At 38.3% G+C, this 25,665-nt stretch overlaps 1 protein-coding gene across 3 annotated transcripts in view; it reads left to right on the top strand.

The window, feature by feature from the left end:
* Lamp2 (lysosomal associated membrane protein 2) overlaps positions 1–24,558 on the top strand; it is a 49,717-nt gene extending 25,159 nt beyond the window's left edge. Inside the window, exons 5-9 of one of the 3 annotated variants that reach the window (XM_036174028.1) lie at positions 1,035–1,234; positions 2,046–2,168; positions 5,964–6,027; positions 7,094–7,258; positions 22,145–24,558. In XM_036174028.1, coding sequence (XP_036029921.1) covers positions 1,035–1,234; positions 2,046–2,168; positions 5,964–6,027; positions 7,094–7,258; positions 22,145–22,287 — 695 coding nt within the window. In that variant the 3' untranslated portion in view covers positions 22,288–24,558. Of the gene's footprint in view, positions 1–1,034; positions 1,235–2,045; positions 2,169–5,963; positions 6,028–7,093; positions 7,259–9,566; positions 11,894–19,011; positions 19,521–22,144 lie in introns of those variants that run through there. The other 2 variants (XM_036174030.1, XM_036174029.1) reach the window with 2 other exon arrangements.
* The last annotated feature ends 1,107 nt before the right edge of the window (positions 24,559–25,665 follow it).

Genomic DNA, 25,665 nt, shown 5'->3' with positions numbered 1-25,665 from the left:
CTGACCATTGAACAAATCCTCAAATAGCTTGGCCATGTGCTATTAGCAGTTCTGTGCTCAAAATTTAGAAATTAGATTTCTGTGTTCTAACCTTTACTTTTTAGAAGTTGATTGTAAAATAATTTTTTTTGGTGTTTTGAGACGGTTTCTCTGTAGCTTTGGAGGCTGTCCTGGAACTTGCTTTGTAGACCAGGCTGGCCTCGAACTCACAGAGATCTACCTGCTTCTGCCTCCAGAGTGCTGGGATTACAGACGTGCGCCACCACTGCCCGGCTGATTTTAAAATAATTTTATGTGCTTTTTAATGGAAATGTACAAATTTCATATTATTATTAGAAAACTACTAACACTTCCTAAGAAGGGATTTAAATTCCTGTGACCTTCTGTAGGGGTAATGGAAGTAAAAGATTCCTTTGTATTTAGATCCTTTAATGATTTCAAAACTCTTTTTATCCTTCATCACAGTGGTTGTATGTTGGAAGGAAAGACTCTTTAGCTGGTGTGGGGTGTTTTCAGACATGCTATGGATTTCCCATTAGAGGCAGATGAAGCTCTTTGAAATAAAGGCTTTTGTGGGCCTGAAAAAGAAGAGTATGTGGCCACACTGCAGTAGCTACAACCTTTTGATGTATTGAGTTTGTCTACTCTGCTCAAAAATCACAAGAGATTATCTGTTTGTGAAACAGTTTAAAAATCCCTGCTTCAGCTGGGGTGGTGATGGTGCACGCCTTTAATCCCAGCACTCGGGAGGCAGAGCCAGGCGGATCTCTGTGAGTTCGAGGCCAGCCTGGGCTACCAAGTGAATTCCAAGAAAGGCGCAAAGCTACACAGGGAAACCCTGTCTCAAAAAACCAAAAAAAAAAAAAAAAAATCCCTGCTTCATCCACTTGAAAACTATACCACCAAGGTCTTCATTTGCTCTAATTAACTCTTGTAGACTGTGGGAACCTAACTCTGGGAAGCAGTTTGCTCTCTCCCGGCCTAATAAAGCAAGAAGACAAGACCACCATAGCTTATTTTCTCCTTTGTTTTAGAATATGTGTGTGAGGATGACAAACCGGTCACCACTGTAGCACCCATTATTCACACTACTGTACCCTCTCCTACTACGACACCCACTCCAACTCCGACACCTACTCCAACTCCAAAGGTTGGAAACTATAACGTTACTAATGGCAATGCCACCTGTCTGCTGGCAACCATGGGACTGCAGCTCAACATCACTGAGGAGAAGGTAAGGTTGTCTGTCTTGTCAGTAAACTTTTAAAAATATTTTCATCTCAAGTAATGTATAGCCTACCATGCACTTAAGAACTTACTAGGATGATTCAAGTTTAAATGCAGATTTAGTGTTGACTCAAGCTTTGGTTAGTTTGGAATGACTATAACCATGAAGAGTTAATGTCACCCTCAAGGCATCTTGGCCAGCAGCAAACTTGCCAGTTTAAAAGACTTCTTTATGGTTTAGATTATATCAGCCTTCAGTAGCTCAGTGTACATAGTTAAGTTGGGAATGGCAATAGATAGAGTTAAGTGGTAGAGCACTTGGATAACACATAAGACCCTGGGTACAACACCACCAGAAATTAAAAATCAAACCAAAGCTCTTTCACCCTTTTCTTTGAACCACACTGTAGGTTAGTGTGCAGGAACAAGGCCATTTGATGAGTCAGAGCCCGGAGATAGCCAAGTACTCATTTGGTTGCAGTACCTCATTGGGGCACCAGGGGGAGTGCCAGTGAACAAATCCCATTTTCAGGATCCTGTGATTGAAACAAGCCAGACAGATGGCTCTTGTACTCTGTAAAAATGTGTTTTTATTTGGCTCATTACTGAGGAAGCTTCCCTCTTGTTATTGTTGTTGAAGTTGACTGAGTCATAGCTTGAGGGCTTGTGCCAAGTTCTTGTGAAAGTAAGACACCACGAATTCAAGTATTGAAACAAAGGTGTTTTTGTTCTACATTGATGTTGGTTTTATGAGAGTATAAGGCTTTGCTATGGACTTTTAGTTAATCCGTACCTTCCTTCTCTTTATTCCCTTGAAGGTGCCTTTCATTTTTAACATCAACCCTGCTACAACTGACTTCTCCGGCAAATGTCTTCCTCAAACTGCTCAACTTAGGCTGAACAACAGCCAAATTAATTATCTTGACTTTATCTTTGCTGTGGTGAGTACCAACTGTTTTCTAAAGTTAAGTTCTTTCTCTGAGAAGTACTCTTGAAAGTCTAAACAGGGGTAGGTATATGTGTGTGTGGGTATTTGGCTTTGCTTTCACTTATAACACTAATTATAAAGTAAAGCTTGCTTATCCCTATTCATCTCTGAGTCAGTTTGACTGTCTGTGGACTGGACTCTTGTCATAGAAAGTTGCCATTGTGCCATTATGTATACTCCAATGTAGGAGCAAGAATGAACTCGCATAGAAAAACACTACCTGTATAATTACTCCATATTTAATTAGTTTTTATCATAATGTTTTTCAGTATTACTAAATAATTCTCATGCTTACACATAACATTTTAAATCTTTTATAGTTAAGATTCTTTTTTTGTTTGTTTGTTTTTGAGACAGGGTTTCTCTGTGTAGCCTTGGCTGTCCTGGAACTTTTAGACCAGGCTGGCCTTGAACTCAGAGAAATCCACCTGCCTTTGTCTCCTGAGTGCTGGGATTAAAGGCATGTCTCACCACCGCCCAGCTTAAGATTCTTTTTTAAAAAGATATATATCATTATTATTATTTTGGTTTTTCGAGACAGGGTTTCTTCATGTAGCTTTGGTGCCTGTCCTGGAACTCACTCTGTAGCTCAGGCTGGCCTGGCTCTGCCTCCCCAGTGCTAGGATTAAAGGCGTATGCCACCAACACCCGGCAGACATAATATATGTGTGTGTATGTATATAATATATATATATATGCATTAGTGTTTTGCCTGAATGAATGTCTGTGTGAGGGCGCCAGATCCCTTGGAAGTAAAGCCACAAACTGCAAGCAGCCATGTGGGTGCTGGGAATTGAACCAGGTCTTGGAAGAGCAGCCAGTGCTCCCAATTGCTGAGCCATCTCTCCAGTCCTCATTAAGATTCTTTATAATAGTGTCTGTACTAGTAATAGCTAGCATTAATGAGCATAGTCAGATGTTAGCACAAAGTGCTGTGGGAGCAAAGATGAGGGGAAGAGGTTAGTTCTGGCTGGAGAGGAGGTGAAGGTTTAATGGAAGGGATGACGTTTGAGGGCACTCAGGAATAGGTCAGATTTGTACATAGAGAGATGAGGAGAAGTGGAAGAGTAGAGGTGGTCCCTGGGTAAAGGAATACGATCAAGATCTGTTGGGAGGATGATGCTTGGGGCGTGTTTAATGCCAGGCAGAGGCATTGTGTCAACAGAGGAAGGTTGTGTAAGAGGACATCAAACCCTCCATTATGCTTGCTACTGAAATTTCTGTCTTCTTTGTTTCATTCCCCTCTCTCTGCCTCAGGTCTGCTTCCAGCTGTGCTACAGCTTGCCTGGATTGTTCAAAAACCTCCTACCTAATCTCACATCTTCCTTATCTCCCTTAGATTCATCTCCCTAAAGCACAACTCTTCCCCATAAATCTTCACTGATTCTATTTTGCCAACAAGGTAACATCTAAACTCTACAGAAGGGTGGTATAAGCCTTTCCTGCCATTCAATGCATTCTGTTCTTGTAGCCTTTATTTCACTTCCTGGACCACATGCTTCTTTCACTCTGACTTTCAGGAATAGCTTGTGAAGTCTGAGCACAGTAGTAACCAGTCCATATATTTGTAGCTGGACTTTGGGTTTTAATTTCCAGCTCACTGATTACTAATTGGCAGCAGTGGGGGAGGTCACTTAGCAACTCTGTGCTTGAATGACTCATCTTAAACTGGGCACAGTAACAGCATCAGTAGTACAAAGGTATTGGAGCCAGGGCTAGTGGTATAGGTATTATACTCTCAGCTACTTGGGAGGCTGAGATAAGAGGATTGCAAATTCAAGGCCACCCTGCACTACATGAGTTCAGTGCTAGTCTGGGTAACTTAGTGAGACCCTGTTTCAAATAGCAAATAAAATGGCTGGGAACATGTAGCTCAGTGTCAGGATGCTTGCCCAACATGGGTAGAATGCTAGGTTCAATTTCCACTGTCTCACATACAAAAAGAAGAGTGGTTGGCACTTAATCGTCAAGTGTGTAGATTACATGTCCTTTGTCCACTTATGTATTTATTATGTATCTATCTTATGTTCCTTGGCAAATTACAAGCACTAGGAGGGCAAGGTACAAGTCTAGTTTAACTTGTTAGTTCCATGAAACACTTAGACATATTACTTTGTGTATACTAAGCACTTATTAGAATGGCTGGTTTATCAGTTGAATGCTTCAGAAAGATAATAAATAGGGAGGGAAGGCTAGGTTGAGGGATATTGGATAAGATACAGTAAGTGTTCCACAATGGGATAATTAATTCAAAGTACCCTATTTTATATTTTATGAAGATCTAGAAGAGGGGACATCTAAGCTTCAAACATTAAAGTTCGAAGGTGAGGGGAATGCCAAGTACCCTTATTTGATTAGTATACACTGTATGCATGTATCAGAATATCACACTGAGCCCCATTAATATGTATAAATAAGTTCTAGGTGTGGTGGTGCACGCCTTTAATACTAGCACTTGGGAGGCAGAGGCAGGCAGTTTCTGTGAGTTCTAGGCTAGCCTGGTCTATATAGTGAGATCCAGTACATTCCTGTATATGTAGAGAAACCTTTTCTTAATACATACAATTAATATATTTAGTAGGATGTGGTAGTACAAGCCTTTGATCCAGCACTTGGGAGGCAGAGGCAGAGATTGTTGAGTTGAAGCCAGCTTGGTCTACTTAGAAGGTTCCAGCCTATCCAAGGCTACATAGCAAGACACTGTCTCAAAATAAAAGTAGAATGTATGTTAATAAAAAAAAATGAAACTACCCAGCACTTGGGATATAGAGGCAGGCAGATCTGTAAGTTCGAGACTAGTCTGGCCTCCATAGTGAGTTCCAGGACAGCCAGAGGTTGTATGATAGACCTTGTCTTACAAAAACAAATAGGTAAGTAAAAATAAAAATGGGCAAGATGGGCCAATGGGTAAAGACACTTGCTGCCAAGTCTGATAGCTTGAATTCCATCCCCAGAACAAACATGGTGGAGGGAGAGAGCCAAGTCCCATGAGTTGTCCTCTGACTTCCACACATTCCCTGGTATGAATTCACTAAAGACGTGTAGTAAAAATTTTAGTAGATGAACATTTTAGCTTGATGATGTCCTCAATTGAATAACACTTGGCATGCTACTTGCAATAAGCCCTGGGTTCCAGCCACAAACTATGAAGGTTAGAAAAAAAATTCAAAGGTAGTAGTATTGAAAAATCCATATGGTGAGCAAATGAAATAGATAATAGTAATGAAAATAAGAGAACAGAACTGGAGGATCTGAAAGCAGGGCACCCATTTAAAAGGTTACATTGTGAGCCTAGCATGGTGGCGCATGCCTTTAATCCCAGCACTCAGGTGGCAGAGGCAGGTGGATCTCTGAGTTCAAGGCCAGCCTGGTCTGCAAAGTGAGTTCCAGGACACCTAGGTCTACACAGAGAAACCCTGTCTTGAAAAACCAAAAAAGGTTACATTGTGACCTATGCTAGATAGTATGGACTCAGCAAGTGACAAGAAGAATAAAACAGAAGAGATGAATTATCCTATATCCAAGAATTCCTGAATACTGTACCGCGGTCAAAGAGTTTAGAAATGAAATGCATTGGAAAATGGTTTTGTTACAATTAGTGACAAGACTTAATTGTAGTTTATACTGCTGGCTGATATCTTATGGTTTCCTCATCTGTATAACAGTGCAAGATTGCTATTCTGCGGGTATTAACTATTTCTTTAGACAGCTGTGACATGTTATTGACTGGAAGCTCTTTTTCAAACAGAAAAGTGAAAACCGTTTCTATCTGAAGGAAGTGAATGTCAGCATGTATTTGGCTAATGGCTCAGGTAAGCACAGCATTGGCCTAGGGGAGAAGAATGTAGCTTTTATGGAAGGAGTGGAAATGATAATTAGCTTATGACCAGATCATGTCTTATGAAATAGAAGATGCTATGTAAAAAGTATTTCTTGATCACAACTTAAAATCTAACATAGGACTATAGTGTACTATCCCTTGTAGAATTATCTCCTTTGCAGAATCATCTTTTCAAAGTATGGAAATTAATGTTAAGGAAATGACTGAATTTTAGACTATAGAAGCATTAATGGAAAGATTAGGTAGTAGATGTGATGCATTCCTGGAATTTCAGCATTAGAAAACAGAGAGACAGGAGGATCATGAGTTTGAGGACAGCCTGGGATGCATAGTGAGCCCTAGGTCAGTTTGAGCTATATAGTGAGATTCTTTGTCAGAAATCAAACAAAATAAAACAAACAAGTTAAGTGAACTTAGTGATGGCAAGAGTTGTTTCTTTGGGGTCAGAGCCATATTTTGAAAATCCTCAAGAAAGTGCTAGGGAGATAGATAGCTCAGTTGTTCAAGTGCTTGCACACACAAAGACCAGAGTGAAAGAAAGTGGGTGTGGTGTTCTGCACTTATGATTTCAGTGATGGGGAGGCAGAGACAGGTGGATCCCTGTCTCTACTCAAGGATGTCATCTGGCCATCACTGCATTTACACACACACACACATACACACACACACACATACACACACACACACATACACACACACATACACACACACACACATCATCATCTCCTCCTCCTCCTCCTCCTCCTCCTCCTTCTCCTTCTTTTTCTTCTTCTTACCATCACTGCATTCATGTACACATCCAGGTGCATTTACACACACACACATTTACACACACACACACACATCATCATCATCATCATCATCTTCATCTGGCCATCACTGCACGCATGTACACCACATCCAGGTGCATCTACACACACACACACACACACACACACACACACACACACACACACACGAGACACAACCCTAACGACTGTCTAATTTTTCTTATGTTCATAGACTAAGAAGTTAACTAACCTGCCTTTTTTCTGCAGCCTTCAGCATTTCAAATAACAACCTTAGCTTCTGGGATGCCCCTCTGGGAAGTTCCTATATGTGCAACAAAGAGCAGGTTGTTTCAGTGTCCAGAACGTTTCAGATAAATACCTTTAACCTAAAGGTGCAACCTTTTAATGTGACCGAAGGAAAGTATTCTACAGGTAAGAATCAAGCAAACTACTGTGTTCTATCACCCTATAGGTGGACTTTCCTCTGAGTCCTGGGGATTCTGTACATGAACATAGAGAAATATGAATTCTGCTCTTGATTCTGATAGAATGTTCTCACAGCCTCAAATGAATTGTGTAACTTCATTTGGTTTACTACTTTGTTCAAAGTAGATGTGATTTTTGAAATTCTGAAAATCATTCGAAGTATTTAAAGATCCCTTTTAAGAAACAGATGCTACCCTAGGGTTGAATTTGGGTGGGGTTGGCACTTGGAGCAGCAGCTTTAAGTACCTTATATCTGCCTTCATGGGACCATCTTCTTGGGAAACATACCCAAATGAAAACAGTTTGGTTTGGTTAAGACACAAGATAAAGGGTGGCCATAAAGCATCACATCCCATGAATTCTAGTCTTGCTAGCCAAAATGACTTAGAGAGTCTTAGTTCAAATAGAGCTCTTTGAAGACCTACTTTGGACTAATGATGGCTTTTATCAGGTTTTTAATGGAATCCTCATGTAGGGTTCATTATATTGTATTTGTGTGAATATGAAAGATGTATTTGGCATTGCAGATTAACATTTATAATTCAGAAAAGTACAGCAAATTCCTTAAGTGACTTATGCTTTTAAACCAATTACTTAAAATTGGGGGTTTGTGGAGCAGAGCTTTGTTGAGCAGAGCTATTCTAGTCATCCCTATCCTTTCAAACAATTAATCTAGAGGTTAATAAGTAAATGGAGAAGCTGTGATTAAAGTGAATATACTGGGAACTATTCAGCTGCCTTTGCAGTGGTACCAAATACCTAGTCGGCCTTGCATGGGTCCAAAAGAGAACAGGCCCTTTACCCTACCATTCTTGGGGGAAGAAAGGTTAATCACAACTTAAAAAATTTCAAGAGTCCATTTCCTTTGCCAGGAGTGGTAACATATGCTTATAATCATAGTACTCAGGCAGTTAAGGCAGAGGTATCTGGAGTTTAAGGTCATCCTTAGCTACACGGTCAGTTTGAGGCTAGCCTGGGGTATATGAGATCCTGATTCACAAAAACCAAAATAATCCAATTTCTTCCTGTGTTGTTTTTTTTTTTGCTTATTACTTTAATCATTTTGATCCTGTAATAGATTTATTTTTTAAATCTTCATTTAGTTTCCCTACATCATTTTTTGTTAAGAATTTAAAGTCATCTGCAGTATTATTTTCAGTTCAGGTCTATTTATCTAGTTGGCAGTGGTCCAAGATGAGCTATGCTCTTTGCCTAATTTGAAAGCTTGGGTGCCAGAGAGATATAGAACATTTAATACTGATATTGAATGCATGATCTATTTGTGGAACTAGGTTCTTGGTTGTGGGTAACTATAAATATAACACCCAGGTAATACTTAAGTGTATTGAGGGAGGAAATAGAATTGCAGTCAGGTTGAAGAGTGTTGATTGGATTTTATTAAATCAGACTACTTTCTATAAATAGAAAAAATAGTCCCTCTGGCCTGCTATTCTGAGCCAGATTGATAAAACATGTAGTAAACACACTCAAATTAGTAAGAGATCCTAGTTCCTTAACTCTTCCATCCACTCAGATCACATATTTTAAGCTAGGGACATACAAGCTTTTTGAGAACAAGTCTAAACTGAGCTTGAAGGTCATATGGTATGTCACAACTCTTCAGCTCCGCCATTGTAGTTTGGAAACTGCCCTAGGCCATTCATACAGATGAGTGTGCCTGCAGTCCAGTAAAACTTTAAGGATATGAAAATTTGAATTTCATGTAACTCTCATGTTTCACAAAAGACTGTTCTCTTTTCCAGTCATTTAAAATTTTTCATGTTATTTTTAGCTCTTCAGCCAGGTTTGGCCCATGAGCTATAGTTTGCCGACCCCCATTGATAAAGAACTCCAGAGCCAGCAATTGTTCAGTTCAGTGATTACCCTGGTGTTCTTTATCTCCCTAGAGAGGTACACTCTTCCACTCAGAGGTGAAACTGGTTTTGTAGACATGGGCTGATGAAGTAATTCTCCCATCTTAGAACTATAATACAGTGTGTGTATCACATGATTTTCATTATTCACACATATGAATATTTTTGTAAGTACTCAGAAATGAAAAGACAGACACACTTTAGGATTTTAGCTTTAACCAGTCATCACTTTCATCTATACTTTATCTTAAAAATATACCTGCCTTTGTTAGTTGAAATTTATTTTATAAGAGCATTTCTGACTTGAATCAACATCTTTTACTTTTAGACATTCTTTTTTATTATACTCATTATTTGTTACACACTTTTCTCACCTACAGCCCAGGAGTGTTCGCTGGATGATGACACCATTCTAATACCAATTATAGTTGGTGCTGGTCTTTCAGGCTTGATTATCGTTATAGTGATTGCTTACCTAATTGGCAGAAGAAAGAGTTATGCTGGATATCAAACTCTGTAACACTAATCCACATGTGATCTCTGTTACAAAATAATATAGCAAGTACAAGTTCCTGTATGTAATACTATTGAAGGTACATTTAGTTACAGTCCTGCTCTTAGATTGGGTGATATGGTAGATTTCAAACTTAAACAAAAGACTCTCAAATACTGTCAACTACAAATGAGTCATGTGATTTTGGTTTCCCTGACCAAAGGTTCTGTTTCACTGGCTGGGATTTGTGTTGCAGTGTTTGACTTACAAATTTTGATGAGAAATTGTACAGTGTAGGAAAAAGCAGGTTTTCTCTGCCTGCACGAGGTTGATTTTGGACAACATGATCTCAGGAATTTGTACTTGCTCCTTTTGCATTGTTTGTGACTTTTATTTGCAGGTTGACTTAGCTACTTTGGCATTGCTCCATATTGACCTATGAAAGAGATATCAGTAGATTTGAGCAAAGCCCAGCAGTATCACGCTTTTGCCAGTAAAATTCTTTTCTCACCCTTTATGAATACATTTGTATTTAATGTGACTGAAATGACAAAACACAAAAGCTTTTTAAATTTTAGAATAGATGTTAATCTTTTTATTTAATCTTTTTTTTTAAAAAAAAACTGGATATTTCAATCTTTTAAATTGCAAGACACAAGGCAATTCCAACTGGGCATTTCAATCTGTTTTTAGGTGCTTTAGAGATAATTGCTAGGCAATGCCAAATGAGGGCATTAGTGCTTTGTACCCAGAAATTGGTCTCTACATGCAGCACTAAGATGAATGCAGATTTCTCTTGAACCTTCCAGTCTTCCTTGGTGGTGGTAATGTGCTTTGTTCTTTCCTGTTTTCTTCAAGAAGAAATGTTAGTATGTCTCAGAACCTAGATAACGAAGTGCACTTACACTCATAAAATAGCTTGTACCTAATCCAAAAGTCATGGTCTTGCCTTAGTCCATTAACACATTCTTCATTTCCAGTTTGCATTGACTGCTCCAGCATTGACTACTTTGGCTTCATGTTTAAATGGTTCTGTGATAACCAAAACTTACATTGTTACTGTTCATTGTGGTACTTCTGTATTCAGTTTTGTACTCAGAGGCACCAGTTGTTCATTTTTGTGCATCACCTAATGCTTATATGAGAGCAAATTCTTTCAGCCTGATAGTTAACACATCATGTATTCCTTGCAGCTTCTAGGAGATCTTTCATACATACATGCATGTACATATACACGCATACATATTGGTATGACCCAGCAAACATTTCTTAAAATATTGATCTGTAGCCATATGTAGAAGGTTCTTGTTATTTGTGGAGGGCAGATTATATACCTTTCATTCACGAGAAAATAAAGAACTGTCTGGGATCCAAAATGCTAATGTTGAATACATGGTACATATGCATACATATATAGGCAATTGCATGTTAGCATGTGTATGTCTGTAACTGTCTTTTGAGTTATATAGGAGTGACAGAGATTGTGTCACTTTAACTTGCTTTCCACTTAGCCTGAAAACCTTACTGGTTCAGAATCATATTCCTGACTAACCATCTCCTAGAACAACAGGGAACTGCATAGCCAGCTTAAAACACTTGTTAGAAATGAAACAATTCTGATTTTTAAAATATTTTTCCATTTAAACTAACTATGTTTTAGCATAAGCTTGTTAATCTTAAAAGAAAGGATTATGCTTTTGAGAGCACAGGTATTAGACATTTGTCATAAATCAACAAAACAGCTTTTTAAAAAGACTAATTGGAACAGGTGGGTGGCACTGGCTTAATGCTGTTAATGTTTCTAAAAGTTTTTACCTTTAGATTGTATATTGGATTCATATTAAAATACCTCCAAAGCACTGTTTTATAGAAAGATCTGACTTCAATAAATATTTTTGTATTTTACATGGGCCAGTTTATGTACTGCTATTTATACTATTATTTCCTGTAGACACACTGTCTTTGTATCTTCTGTATTTTTGTTTTGTTTTGTTGTAATGGTTTTGCGCCTGGATGGTAATACTCTATTTGGTTTGGGATGTTTTTCCATGCTTTAACATTTGTCTAAGAAACTGGTCCATGTAAGTACTTTCCATGTTTTTTCTTCAAATGTTGAAAGTGCTAGTTGTTGTACCATATCTTCTCAGATATTGCCTGTCTGTGTGCCCAGCATTGCTTCTAAATCAAACCAATAAAGATTCTTTTATTTCTTAAGGAAATTTGCTCACATTTTTTCCCATTGGTTAAAGTGAAGATTTGTATATTACAGATGGCAATTTCAAACAGAAAAAAAAATGACCTTAGAAGAAGTGCTGAAAAGTAGAACTAGACTGTTTTCAATAAATTTTGTCTGTGTGCTGCTCTGTCTGGAAAGAAAAATCCCATATGTAAGGCTTGACTGACACAAGGGTGGCTGCAGAATAAGAATTACCTAGGCTGCAGGTCTGGATGATTTTATTTGGCAAGTCTGTGATAAGGAGTGTGTGTGTGTGTGTGTGTGTGTGTGTGTGTGTGTGTGTGTATGTATGTGTGTATGTATATGTGTGTCCATCCCACATGTGTTAATGTAAGCACCTTTGTTGAGTCAGATTCACAGGAAAATAGTAACCTAGGATATTAGTTTCATAGTAAAAGCTTCAGAAGCATTTTTTTTTTCCCGAGACAGGGTTTCTCTGTATAGTTTTGGTGCTTGTCCTGGATCTCGCTATATAGACCAGGCTGGCCTTGCACTCACAGAGATACACCTGGCTCTGCCTTTCCAGTGCTGGGATTAAAGGCGTGTGCCACCAATGCCTGGCTTCAGAGCATCTTTTTGGTACACTTTTCTCAATTCCTAAGTTGGGGCTAACATTTCATATCTATAACACATTCTGTCTTTTAGATTATCTTCAAAACCTCCATGTAATTTCTCAGCCATATTAGTATGTCATACAAGACAATGTAGCAACCCAGCTGGCATGTTTCTCCTGGGTTCCTGAGGTAAACCTTGGGATTACATTTAATTATCACAGCACTCAATATGATTGTTAGCTACTGTGGGAGACTCGGGCCAAGTTGCTGAACTCCTTTGGGGTGTTAGCCTCAAAGTTTTCTTCATCTAGGGATTAGAGGCTTGAAAATTCTTCTTACTCTTACTTCTTTGATTAGTACCTTCCATTTCAGAAAAGATATATACACCACTAAGTATTTTAGAAGGAACCTGATAAGAAGCCATCTGGTTTATTTCGAGTGCATACTTAAACTCAGCGAACAGTGCACCATCTTATATTTCCTGCATGTTGTCAGGAGGAATTCTTAGAAGATTCATCTGTTTTTAAGATTGTAGCACTTCATCTGTTTGTTAGGTAAAGTTAAATTGTCTTGGATTCATTTCTCTTCTATTCTCTTTTACCTGGGTAGCTAAATTCCTGTCTAATCATTATATTTTGTCTTTGAAATTGGTGGAGACATATATGTTATACTGAATAGCTTCAAATATTTTTGTGGTGTACATGCATGTGTACTTGCATGTGTGTATAGTGTGTGTGTGTGTGTGTGTGTGTGTGTGTGTGTGTGTGTGTGTGTGGTTATATGTGGGTATGCATGTGAAGGCCAGAAGTCTACATCAAGGTCAAGTTTCTTCCTGTATGCTTTCCACCTTAGTTTTTCTGACAGTCTTCATTAACCTGAGGCTCACTCTTTCCGCTACACCACTTGGCCACACTGCCCCTGGCTCCACTAGTGCTGACCTGGGGTTGCAGATGCACATAGTGGATGCTAGGCATCTGAACTTAGTTCCTCATGCTTATGTAATAACATGTACTTTACCCACTGAGCCGTCTTTCCCATGCCAGTCTCAAGTATCTGTTCAGCTTCATGTGATATATTTGAAATGTTTTGAATATAGATCTAAAAGATAATAAATAAGATGTTACATTAGAAGGTGAGTCACGAAGTGACTCTTTCAAAAAAAAACAATCTTAATTAGTTTTTAAGAGGAGTTTCATTTTTTTATAGATAAGTGTTTTCTAATTCTTAGACTGAAAATTACCTTTGAGAGATCTCTGAGTAGAAATTAAAGATTAGCAGGGTTTTATTTTTTTCTTTATAGGTAACTTCAGTGAAAATTTAATGGCCATGAAAGTTTTTAATCTTTAAACTTTTTATTGCTCTTGTGGCTTGGAAACTTTTTCACAGGGTTGGGTGTATCTCTGTGATAGAGCACTTTCTTAGCATGTATCAGGCCCTGAGTTCAAGCCCAGTGCTGGGGGTGGGGGATCTCAACAATCAGACATTATGTCACACACTCCTTTAATTGAAGCACTTGGGAGACAGACAAAGGCAGGCAGATCCCTGTGAGTTCAAGCCCAACCTGGTCTACATAGTGAGTTTAAGGTCAAACAAGATGACACGCTGAGACCCTGTCTCAAGAAAATCCCACAAAGACAGTTTATTTCCTTTCTTAGAAACATTTTCACTATAGTATTAAGTGTACATTAAACAAATAGCTGAGGTCAAATTGACCTACATAATGAGTATTTCTTTTCTTCATGACACAGTCCCATTAAAATTAACTGTTTTAGTGGTGGAGCATAGTCAGAATCTCAGCAGAAGACCAGGATTTCTAGGTCATCCTTGGCCAAATATTGAATTTGAGCCAATCTGGACTGCATGAGACCCTATTTCAAAAACAAAGAACAAAGAGTGAAATAACTCTTTTTAAATCAGAATTTGTTTTCAATTTGTTTCAATTACCTACATACTTTAAAAGTTGAATTCGTAAAATCAGTAGTTATTATAAATTAATACTTCACATACTAATTGAGCATTTTAAGTAAGTGACAGCATTTGGAAAGGTCTTTATATTAGTGGAATTGCCCTTTTGATCTGCCCTGGGAATATTTGTCTTACATGAAAGCCTTATTGTCAGTATTTATGAAAGTCATCTCAGTGATAGGTCAAATAACCCAATTTGGGGACAAGAGGACTGTTGAGACTTTTGCCAAAATAAGAAATTAATATAATAATGAATTTTTAAGAGTCCAAGACGTATTAAATTTAAGGCATAATACTTTATGGTATGTGCCATCTAGTAGTTTATAGGCTGGGTGGTAATTTGGGAAATTGAAGGGGTGGAGCTAACTGGGAACTCTTTATTATCATCTGTTCACAAGTCAAATCCGGCATTGTCAACTCTCTGGGTTCTTAGTAGAACCCAGTTTAAAATGACCATCAAGTTGGCAGCCAGAGTCAGCGTCAGAATGTCTGTAGACTCCAACTTTGCATCTTGTTTCCAGTTATTGCCCTAGGGGCTGGTGGTCAGAAAAGAGCTTGGCACATTTTGTGATTGCAAATCATGGTCAGCACTGCATTTCAGCCTATTCATTCTTTTTTGTTTTATGTATATGAGTGTTTTGCCTACAAGTATGTCTGTGTACCACGTGTGTGCCCTTTCAGTATGAAATGAAGAACAAGGCACCCCCTAGAATGGGAATTGCAAATGTTTGTGAGCTGCCATGTGGATGCTGGGAGTCAAACCCAGGTCCTCTGGAAGAGCAGCCAATGCTCCTAACCCCAACCCTCTTCATTCTTGTTTTAACACAATCCTAGTAAATGTATTTAACTACGTGTTTTATCAGCCTCTGGTAGAGTACAGTACCTGGAGGAAAACTCCAGGCAACATGAGGCAAGGAGTGGGGAATACATATGAGTGGTGTTTTAGCATCCTGATCCTCTTTGTGAATCTTTGCAAGTGTCTTTTCTGTCTCTCCAGCCTTCCCTGCAGGCATAGTAAGTAGATTTTTCTTTTTATGGTAAGTACTTCTGGAATCTCATTCCTCTTATGTCCTAGGAAGCCTTCCATTGAACATCTTCAACATGTCATTAGTCTTGGCCTTTTTAAAAATTTACTTGATTTTTCATTAAATATAACTATTTCTTCAAACTGAAGATGGTAATTAAAGACACTGACATCTAAAAACTCACATGTTTTCATAAAGGGGAGCTGTTACTCCACATCTGCTCTTTAATCTGCCAAGATATCACATGGAACACACATTCTAGCAAACTCCACTTTGCCCACAAGACAGTGGGGGGAAACATTAGCCCTGCTCTTTTTATGGACATTTTCCTTCCCTCATTTTAGGAACATTTATCTCTTCTTACAAACATATTTATCTATTCCACATGCCACCTTTTCTTTATGTTCCTATTCTAAGTACCCCCATGCTGTCTTTTTCTGAATCTTAATCGTATAGAAATGACTTTCTTCTCCTTAGTCCTTTATGTCATGACTGACCACTAGCTATTCACTTGCCAATTACTTGTCTCTGCAGCAGTTTGACTCGTACCTTATCCACCACATTGCTAGATCCAATATTCATTGTTTCAGAATTCTGTAGTGTATTAAACTCTTCTCCCATACTAATTGGAGCTCTCCCTCTCCTAATCTGTGATACCATCTTCTGTCTGCATTTCCTACTTTTTTATACCTTTGTCCTTCAGATATTAGAATTCCTAGGGGTTTTCTCTATGGACCCTTTTCATTTTACTTGTCCCAAATTCATAGACATTTTGTTTGGGACCCAGACATCTTTTGTTTTGTTAGTGTTTTAAAAAACTACACAGGGTAAGGTTTTCATAACAACATTTTCCTACACACTCATTCTTGTTGATGCTCTTTCCCCTTCCCTCCCTCTGCTTTCATGTCACATATATTGTATCACACCCTTCTTCCCTTATAAATAGCTTTCCCCTCCCACGGTCTAGTTGCATGGTTGTATATGCAAATTAAAACACAGTGTCTGAGTATGAGAGTAATCATGTGGGATTTGTCTTTGAGTCTGGCTTATTTTGCTTAACATGCTAATTTTAGTTCTATCACATTTTCTTCAAATGGAATGATTTCATTTCCATTGTGTATTTGTGCCACATTTTCTTTAGTCATTTTGTAGACATGTAGGCTAGTTCCTACTATGGATTTGTTTACTACTATGTATAGTGCAGCAATAGATACAGATGTGCAGGTATTTATGGTAGGATACACCCCTTTAGGTATGTACTCAGGAATGATATACCTGGGGACTCAGACATCTTAAATTCAATCCAAAACTGAGTATCTCCCTCTTCTACATAGCCCCTTTCACTCTATTCCACTCATCCTCAGTAACTACAAATGCAACAAGACTAAAACTCACATTTCTTTCTTTTGGATTGCTATCACAATGGATGGCACCACCATCTATGTAAACACTCAAGTGTAGAATTGGAAACCATCCTGTTATTGCAGCCTGTTACACTCTTTACATCCATTTTCGTCAATTTTGCCTTCTAAAATGGATCTGTGGTCTCTCCCTTTTGCATCTACACTTCATTAACCCAGTTCAGGAGTATTACATTGGTCACTTGGATGCTATCAATAGAGGTGGCTCAGGGTTGGGGATTTAGCTCAGTGATAGAGTGCTTGCCTAGCAAGCACAAGGCCCTGGGTTCGATCCTCAGCCCCCCCCCCCCCCCAAAAAAAGGTGGCTCCTAGCTTACTACCTGCAATTTTCCATCTACAATTCTGAAACAAGTACTGTGCTTGAATTCCTGTTGCTGTTTGTTTCCATTGGTATAAAGCAGAACCACTTAAGAGTGAGTTTGTCTTAAGTACCCTCTTTCTGGCTTCCATCCAGCCCATCCATTATTCCGTGTCACCCCCTTACAATGCTCTTGGATTTTCATGTTTTCATACCCTCTGTGTTTTTGTCTGCACTTGTTTCTTATACCTGCATTGCCTCCTGCTACCTGCATGGTTAATTCCTTGTCTTAAAACTCTGCTCAGATGTCACCTTTCCAAGGTGTATTATGTAACAAAGTTGAGTTGACTGGGTCCCTGAAACACTTCCATGATTTCCATGATACTTTGTGTTTTGCTTGCCCAACTATAGAATCTTGCATTTCCAACCCTGATTTCTTTGTTTGACTCTCACACTGGACTACACATTTTTTAAGTTAGCATACAGTGTTTTATTACAGCATTTTCATATATATATATATATATTCTTCTCATTTTCTCCTTCCCTGGTGCCCTCCCTGTCCTTCCTGCTGCCCTCTTGCTTATCCCTTCCTGACAAATGGCCTCCCCTTCTGCTTTCTTGTCGTATATATAACATTGTGTATATACCACGCATCTATATCATCTGCCTCTTCAGAAGCTCTTCTGCCCTTCATGGTCTCCTTTGTACTTACACACACATTTAGAATCTGCGTATAAAAAAGGGGGACTTGTCTGAGCCTGGCTTATTTTCCTTAGCATACTAATTTTAGTTCCACAATTTTCCTTCAAATGGAAGGATTTCATTTTATTTATGGCTACATAAAACTCCTCATATACATAACATTCTTTATCTATTCACTTATTGGAACTTTAAGTTAGGTCTTGACTATATCTTGTGACTAGTGCTGCAATAAACATGGATGTGCAGGTATCTCCGTGATGTGTTGATTTTTTTATTTTTTGGATATGTACTGAGGAGTGGTATAGCTGGATCATTTAGTAATTCTATTTTTAGGATGTTTTGTTTTGGTACTACTTTCCTGTGGATACATAACCAGTACTGAATATCCTGGATCACTGGATATGTGGTATTTCTCTTTTTAATTTTTCAGATTAATTTTGTTCCTTTGACAATTTGAATTATCTCTATATTGTGTTATGATTACTCTTTCATGCAACCTTTGTCTCCCTCCCATCCCTATCAACGTGTCCCCTTCCTGATCAGTCCCCTTTCCAGATTCATGTTTTCTTCCTTCCAGTGGAAACTTGATGCTGATTTCCATGGTGGCTAAACCAGTTTTACATTCCTACCAGTAGTGACTAAGTATTCCTCTTTCCCTAGACTACATACACATCATGAAACCAACAGTTACGCCAGTAGGGGTAAATTATCTTTCCTCATTACCAAGTGAGCTCACATATGCATTGAGCTCTTGTCAGCTTGAAATAGCTGTTCAGTTGGTGAGTTAGTACCTTGTAACATTCAGGATTCAATATGATAGTTGGCTTGGAAAGCTCTAGGCTGATCAAGGGAAATCAAATTATATTCATTCAGTGTTATTTTCTGTAAGAAGCTTGCAATGGCTATACACATTTCTCCCCCAATGACTGCTTTTTATGGAGAGGTGACTACGTAAAAGTGTTGGTTTGGATTTTTTTTTTGTCTGTTTGTATTTTGTTTTTTTAAGGGATCACTTTTGGGGAACACCTCATTTACTGATAATGAATGCCAATGACTTGTTATTTTAACTTAAAATGGAGACCTTTGAAATGTCATTGTTTCTGTTCTCAATTGTCCTTTCTCCACATCTAGCTCAAGACTGCAGTGGAGATGAAGACAACTTCCTTGTGCCCATAGCAGTGGGAGCAGCCCTGGCAGGAGTATTTACTCTAGTGTTGCTGGCTTATTTTATTGGTCTCAAGCGCCATCATACTGGATATGAGCAGTTTTAGAACCTGCAGTCTGATTGATTATATTACAAAATTTATTCATGATTGTATTATAAAATGCGTTCAAATAGCAAGGTTTTCTTGCCTGTCAGTGTGTGAAGCACTTTGTTCCTTGAAATTTTCATTCCTAAATCGGCCCCAGCGTTTTGAGATGAGTCTTTTTTCCCCCCATTAAAAACTGTTCTTTGATTCACTTAAAATGCAGACTGGCCTAAAAAAACCCACATATGTGCAATATTTTAAGGTCTGTCTTAAGAAGCTTTGGCTAAATTGGGATCCTAACCTGAGATGCCTTAAACTTACTTAACATGACCATTATAAAAAGACATAAAGAGTTGTATCTTACTGGAATTAATAAATACTGCTTCACCACTGGTGTTCTGTTTTGATGTGTAACAGCTGTCCTGATTTAAACTCATTATTGCTATGCTTTTGCATATAGTTCAAGGCTTAAAATGCCCATCAGATATGCTAAGACTTGGTTTTCAGGGGTATGAAGTAGAGATAGTTCTAGGGCCATCTGCATTTTTATAAGACCTAAAAAGAAACCAGAGTATGACATCTTTTTAAGATTATGACTTTCACTGTTACCTTCGACTTCAAGTGAAGTATGAAATTTGATTCCCAAACTTTGTGATTTTCCCCTAGATTAAAAACAGACCAAGGACGCTATCACAGAACTCAAACTGGCTTCTTAATTAGAAGGATTTTTTTTTTTGTGGGGGGATGTTTTATGACTCAAGCGTTTCTATAGCCTTGGCTGATCTGGTACTTGCTATGTAGTCCAGGCTGGCTTCAAACTCACAGAGATCCACTTGGGTTGGCTTGCCAGATTCAAAGATCACAGGCATGTGTTACCATGCCCAACCTGGGCTTTTCAGAAAATGTTTATTTTTCAGCAATATAGACTGCAAAGAGTCAAACATTAACCACTTGCCTTGCTTTCCTCCTCCTTGGATGCCTGATTAACACTAAAAGATAGAAAATTCTATGAACTAATTAGGACAGATTGTGTTGTGTTTCTCTACCTCATCTTGTTGATCTCTGGAGCATTCAAATCTATTTAGTGTTGTCATCAGACTGGTACTTATGAAATGTAAGCTAACAGCAATCTCAGAAGGGAGGCAATGAAGCGCAGCAGCTTTGCTCTTGCTTCTCCAAGATAGCCGCTGTGGGGCACCGTGTTGAGAGGCATTAAAATGAGCTAGACAGCTAGTACAGATTGAAACATTTTCATGGTAAAAGTGAGGTGCTGATGATGGAATATATAAATAAATCCAAAGATTTAACAGATGAGACCGTGTTCATACTGAAATGATCATTAATTCATTCTAATGTGTATATTGGCTTGTTCAGAGTTTCTGTCACTTACTAATGAACAGTACGAATGTGTTTAGGTACCCAGCTGTCAGTGTCTGTTAGGGAGCTTTCAGTAAAACAGTACCCTCCACAAAAAAAAGGCTAATTGTAGTTACTGAAATTCACATTATGTTTTCAGAAGTATGACAGTTTGTGTGAATGATAAAAGTGTAAGAAGAGGAAATCTCAGAGGGTATATGCAGGCTCTTGATGGATCACAGATCACACAAAACAGTATAATTTATTCATTGCTTTAGCCTTGTACTGAAAAGACCTTAGAGATTATTTACTTTTAAGTCTAGAATTGTATGGAAGGGGATATGACTTCACAGATGTTCCATGTGTGGTAGCAACGAACCTGCTAGTATTTGGATTAAAATCTGAATAAAATTAAGTTGCTCAATAGTAAAATGATGACAGATTTAAGCTTGAACTTTTGAGACCAAAGGTAGGCACTTTGAGTTGTCCTTTGTTTTGCTTCATTAATTTTGAAGTAATGAATACAGGCCTTCACAGTCATCTACTAAGACACACCTGTTAGGATTTCTGTGCTGTCAAAACTCAAGCCTCTTGATCATAAGTATAGGAGGAAAAGGGAAGGGAGTGAGTAATTATGGATCACTTGCTGTGGGTCAGATACTATAAAAATGTATTTAATCCTGAAGGACATTATGATGTAGGTGTCAGTATTCCCTTTTAATAGTTGAAGGAAGTGAGACCCAGCTTAAATAACTTGACAAAGGCCTTAATTAGGTAGTACTGCAAAGAGTCTGATTTCCAATTCAGTTATGTCTTAAGTCAGACTTTAGAGTCCACATTGCTCACGCTGTAGTCTGGTGAGTCAATGGGATGGACTTGTATGCCTTAGATTCTGCTCTTTTTTCAGCAAGGCCATCAGTTAGCTAAAAAGAATTACATGTAACCTGTGAGCTGCCTAATGCTTATGTTAAAACAATGATACTGGAATATTTGTTGGTCTTGCAGAGGATCTGGGTTTGGTTCCCAGCACCCACATGCCAGCAATCACCCACCTGTAACTTTGTTTCGGGCCTCCAGGGCACTGAACACATGTATAAAGACATACATGCAAAACACCCACATAGATAAAATACAAATAAATTAATCTTTAAAAGAACTATATAGCACATTATCCTGATCCTATCTCTTACTTGTACAGAATTATTTTTTCCAAATGTGCTCGTTATGGAACCCAGGAGCCTTAGGCATGCTAGGCGAGCACTCTAGCACTGAGCTACGTCCACATTCCCACTTAAACACTTTAAGGCTAGATGTGGCAAGGGAGAAGGAAATGGGGAGACTTGGAGGCAGTTTCCCTAATGCTGTTGGGCAACTCTAAAATTGTATACACTAATAATATAACTATATTTTATAAGCCTAATTCTGAATTTGAACCCGTTCCCATTTTCCCTTTTTGTACTGAGAAATTTGGTAATTTTACACGAACTGTTAAGAAACAATGGCCTGTAGCTATGGAAGAAATGTTTGGGTGGTTACTGAGAAAAGAAGGGTAATGCTCTACAAAGGTTAGCATGTGTCTACACTCTCAAAATGCTTCTATCTCATTGCATTCTTTACTAATTTCCCTTCTTTGCTGTCTGTCTGTTCTTTTCTAACAGCTGAAGAATGTGCTGCTGACTCTGACCTCAACTTTCTTATTCCTGTTGCAGTGGGTGTGGCCTTGGGTTTCCTTATAATTGCTGTGTTTATATCTTACATGATTGGAAGAAGGAAAAGTCGTACTGGTTATCAGTCTGTATAATCAAATCAGTCTAGTGCTTCCATTGGCTAAAAGCCAAGAATTGCTGTGCAATTGAGAGTCACAGACTGACTTCAGTGAGTTGCAAGCTGGCTTGGGCATGAGTAATACTTCAAAAATGTATTAGGACCAGTCTTCTCCCCCCTTCATTTTCTTCTCCATTTGTTAAGATGTAATTGAAAGAAAGCTTACACTTCAGACTATGCCTCTTTAAAGTAAATAATTTTAAGATTCTGAATCCAATTTTGAAAGCATTTCTACTGAAGTATAATTTTATATGTTTCAGTTAGTTGTATTTTGCTACTTTGATGTTATTTGCAAAATCAAAGATGATAGAGAATTTAACTTGCTTCCCCAAATAAGGTTTAAAACTTAATTCATCTTTGATGATAAACCTAAAATTTGGCTCAAAATAAGAATGAGTATCTTCACCTTCTAAAGAGAATTATTTAAATATGTGTAATTCTTTTACTTGAAAAAGGGGGATGGAGTATATCCCAAGTGGTACTGCATGTTTATGTGAAGTCCTGAATTCTACCCTTATAACTGCAAAGATAACTTTTGTAGACAAAAATGCACTCAACAGAAAACTCTGCCTGTTTTTCCATTACCATGAGAGCTACTATATTCTAACAAGGATTTTTCTTTTCTTTTTTTTGGGGGGGCGGGGTGTGGAGGCTTCTGCAGTTTGGAACGTATTGATTATATTTATTTACACCACAAGATAAAGCAACACTGTCAGCATTTTGCAAAGGGTTGATTTAGAATGGGCTATGTGTTTTTTAAGGCTGTGATTTAGAACTGTTTCCCAGCTTTTAACTTGTTTAGAAAGTTAATTCATCCTGTGTAACAAAAGAAAACCCCTGCTGTATACTTTTTGTGCCTCAGTGAGCTCAAATTGATATTTCTAATGCATTGACTTCTTCCTCTCACAGTAGCACGTGCTAACTGTGGAATCTAGTGGGCCCTAATGTGCCATCCATCAGGTGGCCGCCTAACCAAAGCTCGGCTGGGATGATTTTAGAAATTTATTTGATAGACGTATATCCCTGTAGGGGCTGCTAATGGCTCTGGCTTCTGGAGTAGGGTAATAGAGACTACTCATCCTTATGTTTGCTGGATTCTTCAGCTGCTGAGTTTCTTGAAGTTTAATCCTGTTCATGTTTAGGTCCCAAATGTCAGCTTTGCACACCTGATATTATCATGGGGCAGATGTTCATTTCCTCAAGCTATTTTCTCTACTAAAAACAGAAGAATCCAAAGATCTGCTTCAGAAATTTTGGTTAAGCCTAAAATATTGATCTTAAGTCTCAGTGATGTTAGTTTGGTGGCAGATCCCAGGATCAAGTCCCAATCTACCTCTAAGCACAGTGCGGCTGCTCACCACTATGCTGCTGTTAAGAATTGATGCCAGGATATTTTGCCATTAACTGTGGTTATGGAATTTTGTTAAAAAGAAAGCAAGTTTGTCAGTTTGCTTTCCTGTTATCTTATCTCTATGTCCACCTCAAAAGCAGAGACTTCCAACTGGGTAGAAAGCCGGATTATTCAGTCCTGTTTCCTTTAGCAGAGTCAAGTGCTCCATTTGCTCTAATATATGTAGAATGGCTTTTAAGATGTCCTCCAAGGCTTCTGCTTATTTGTTATTTAGTAAAAGTCACTTGGTACAATAAAGAATAGTGGCTTTATTTTAATACATATTTTGGATGATTCTCTAGAAGCCTGATTAATTAAATGGACTTTTTGGCTTGCTAAGTATATGACTTGAATATTCAGGTAGCTTCCAAAAGTATGGGTTTATTTAAAACCTTTCTACTTTTGAGCAGGAAACTAATGTTACTAATTCTTCATTAGGTGTCATAGCTTTATCTTAGATAATTAACAGCAGACATATCTTTTATTCTCTGAGCAGTAAAATATAAAATAATAATAGAAGGTTAAAAACATTGCTTCAACTCCAATCAAATATAGGAAGTTCAAAGTCTATGAACTGAGTTGAGTGTTCAATTAGCTTCTCTCTGTGAGTTCATTTTATACCAGTACAACAGTGGATCAGACTAAGACTTTGAACTCATGAATGGTGAATCATTTTCCACCTAAGCCTCTTTGTGAGAACTGATGCTTGCTGCTCTTTCAAGTTTTGGATTTATTCATTTAAGGAACTAATGAATCGGGGACAAATAAAGTATGTTGTGGTATTCATTTGATCTCCTATGTGTGATTTTGGATTGATACATTAAATCTAATAAAGGTGATACATTCCATGCCACCATGGATAACTTCATTTTTATTCTGTGTGCACAACCTAAAGAGTTCAGATTGATTTGTATCTTTAGATCCTGTTCTTTTGACGTGTCATCAGGAATCATGATCTCAAAGGTCTGCAACTTGACCAAGTCCCATTGTAAGGAAGAGACCAGAACCTTTTTAATAGATAACTCAATATGAGGGCCTACATAGACATGAAGATGCCAAGAATACCTAAACCAAAATGTATACACCAACAACTCTAACTTCTTTATAAATGTATTTACATGTTTGTGAGCACCAATGACCTATACTCATTACTGAAGTTCATTCTGATCAATAGATGCTTTCCAACAGGGGCAGGAGAGGAGCTGAAAGATTCCCTGAATTCCTTGTAACCCCTCTGCCTACTCATTTGTTAGATGGCTAGGTTAAATAATAACTACTCCTTTCTGTTTACATAACTTCGGATATTTTGGTGGGAGAGGAATTTAGCACTGACTCACAATTGTTCTTAAATGTTTGCATTTCATTTTGTGACTGACTGCTACATGTTTTATGCAACCTTCCCCATCCTGCTTTTTTTTTTTGTTTTTTCTACACAGGGTTTCTCTGTGTCATACCCCTAGCTATCCTGGAACTTGTTTTGTAGACCAGGTTGGCCTCGAACTCAGATTACCATGCCTCTGTCTCCCCCTTTTCCCCTCTGAGATATGATCTCACATAACGGGGCTTTGAACGCCTCCTGAGCCTCCTGCTTCTACCTCCTGGGTATTGATGTTATAAACAGCACTTTCATGCACAGCTTTAACAACTTTAATTGGGAAAATGACTCTACACAGTATTTGGTGGGATAGGTCAGGGAAGTAGGGGATTTCTACAGAATATTTTTTGTTTCAGCTCCTTTACTGAATGTATTTCACAATTCAGTACCTTTAAGATTACAGCTAGGGGTTGGGGATTTAGCTCAGCGATAGAGCGCTTGCCTAGCAAGTGCAAGGCCCTGGGTTTGATCCTCAGCTCCACATACAAAAAAAAAAAAAAAAAAAAAAAAGATTACAGCTAGAAGCCAGGCTGTGGTGGTGCACACCTTTAATCCTAGCACTCAGGAGGCAGAGCTAGGTGGAGCTATGT

The sequence above is a fragment of the Onychomys torridus genome, chromosome X, assembly GCF_903995425.1.
Source record: "Onychomys torridus chromosome X, mOncTor1.1, whole genome shotgun sequence".
Lineage (NCBI taxonomy): Eukaryota > Metazoa > Chordata > Mammalia > Rodentia > Cricetidae > Onychomys > Onychomys torridus.
This window is presented reverse-complemented; position numbering and strand designations above follow the sequence as displayed.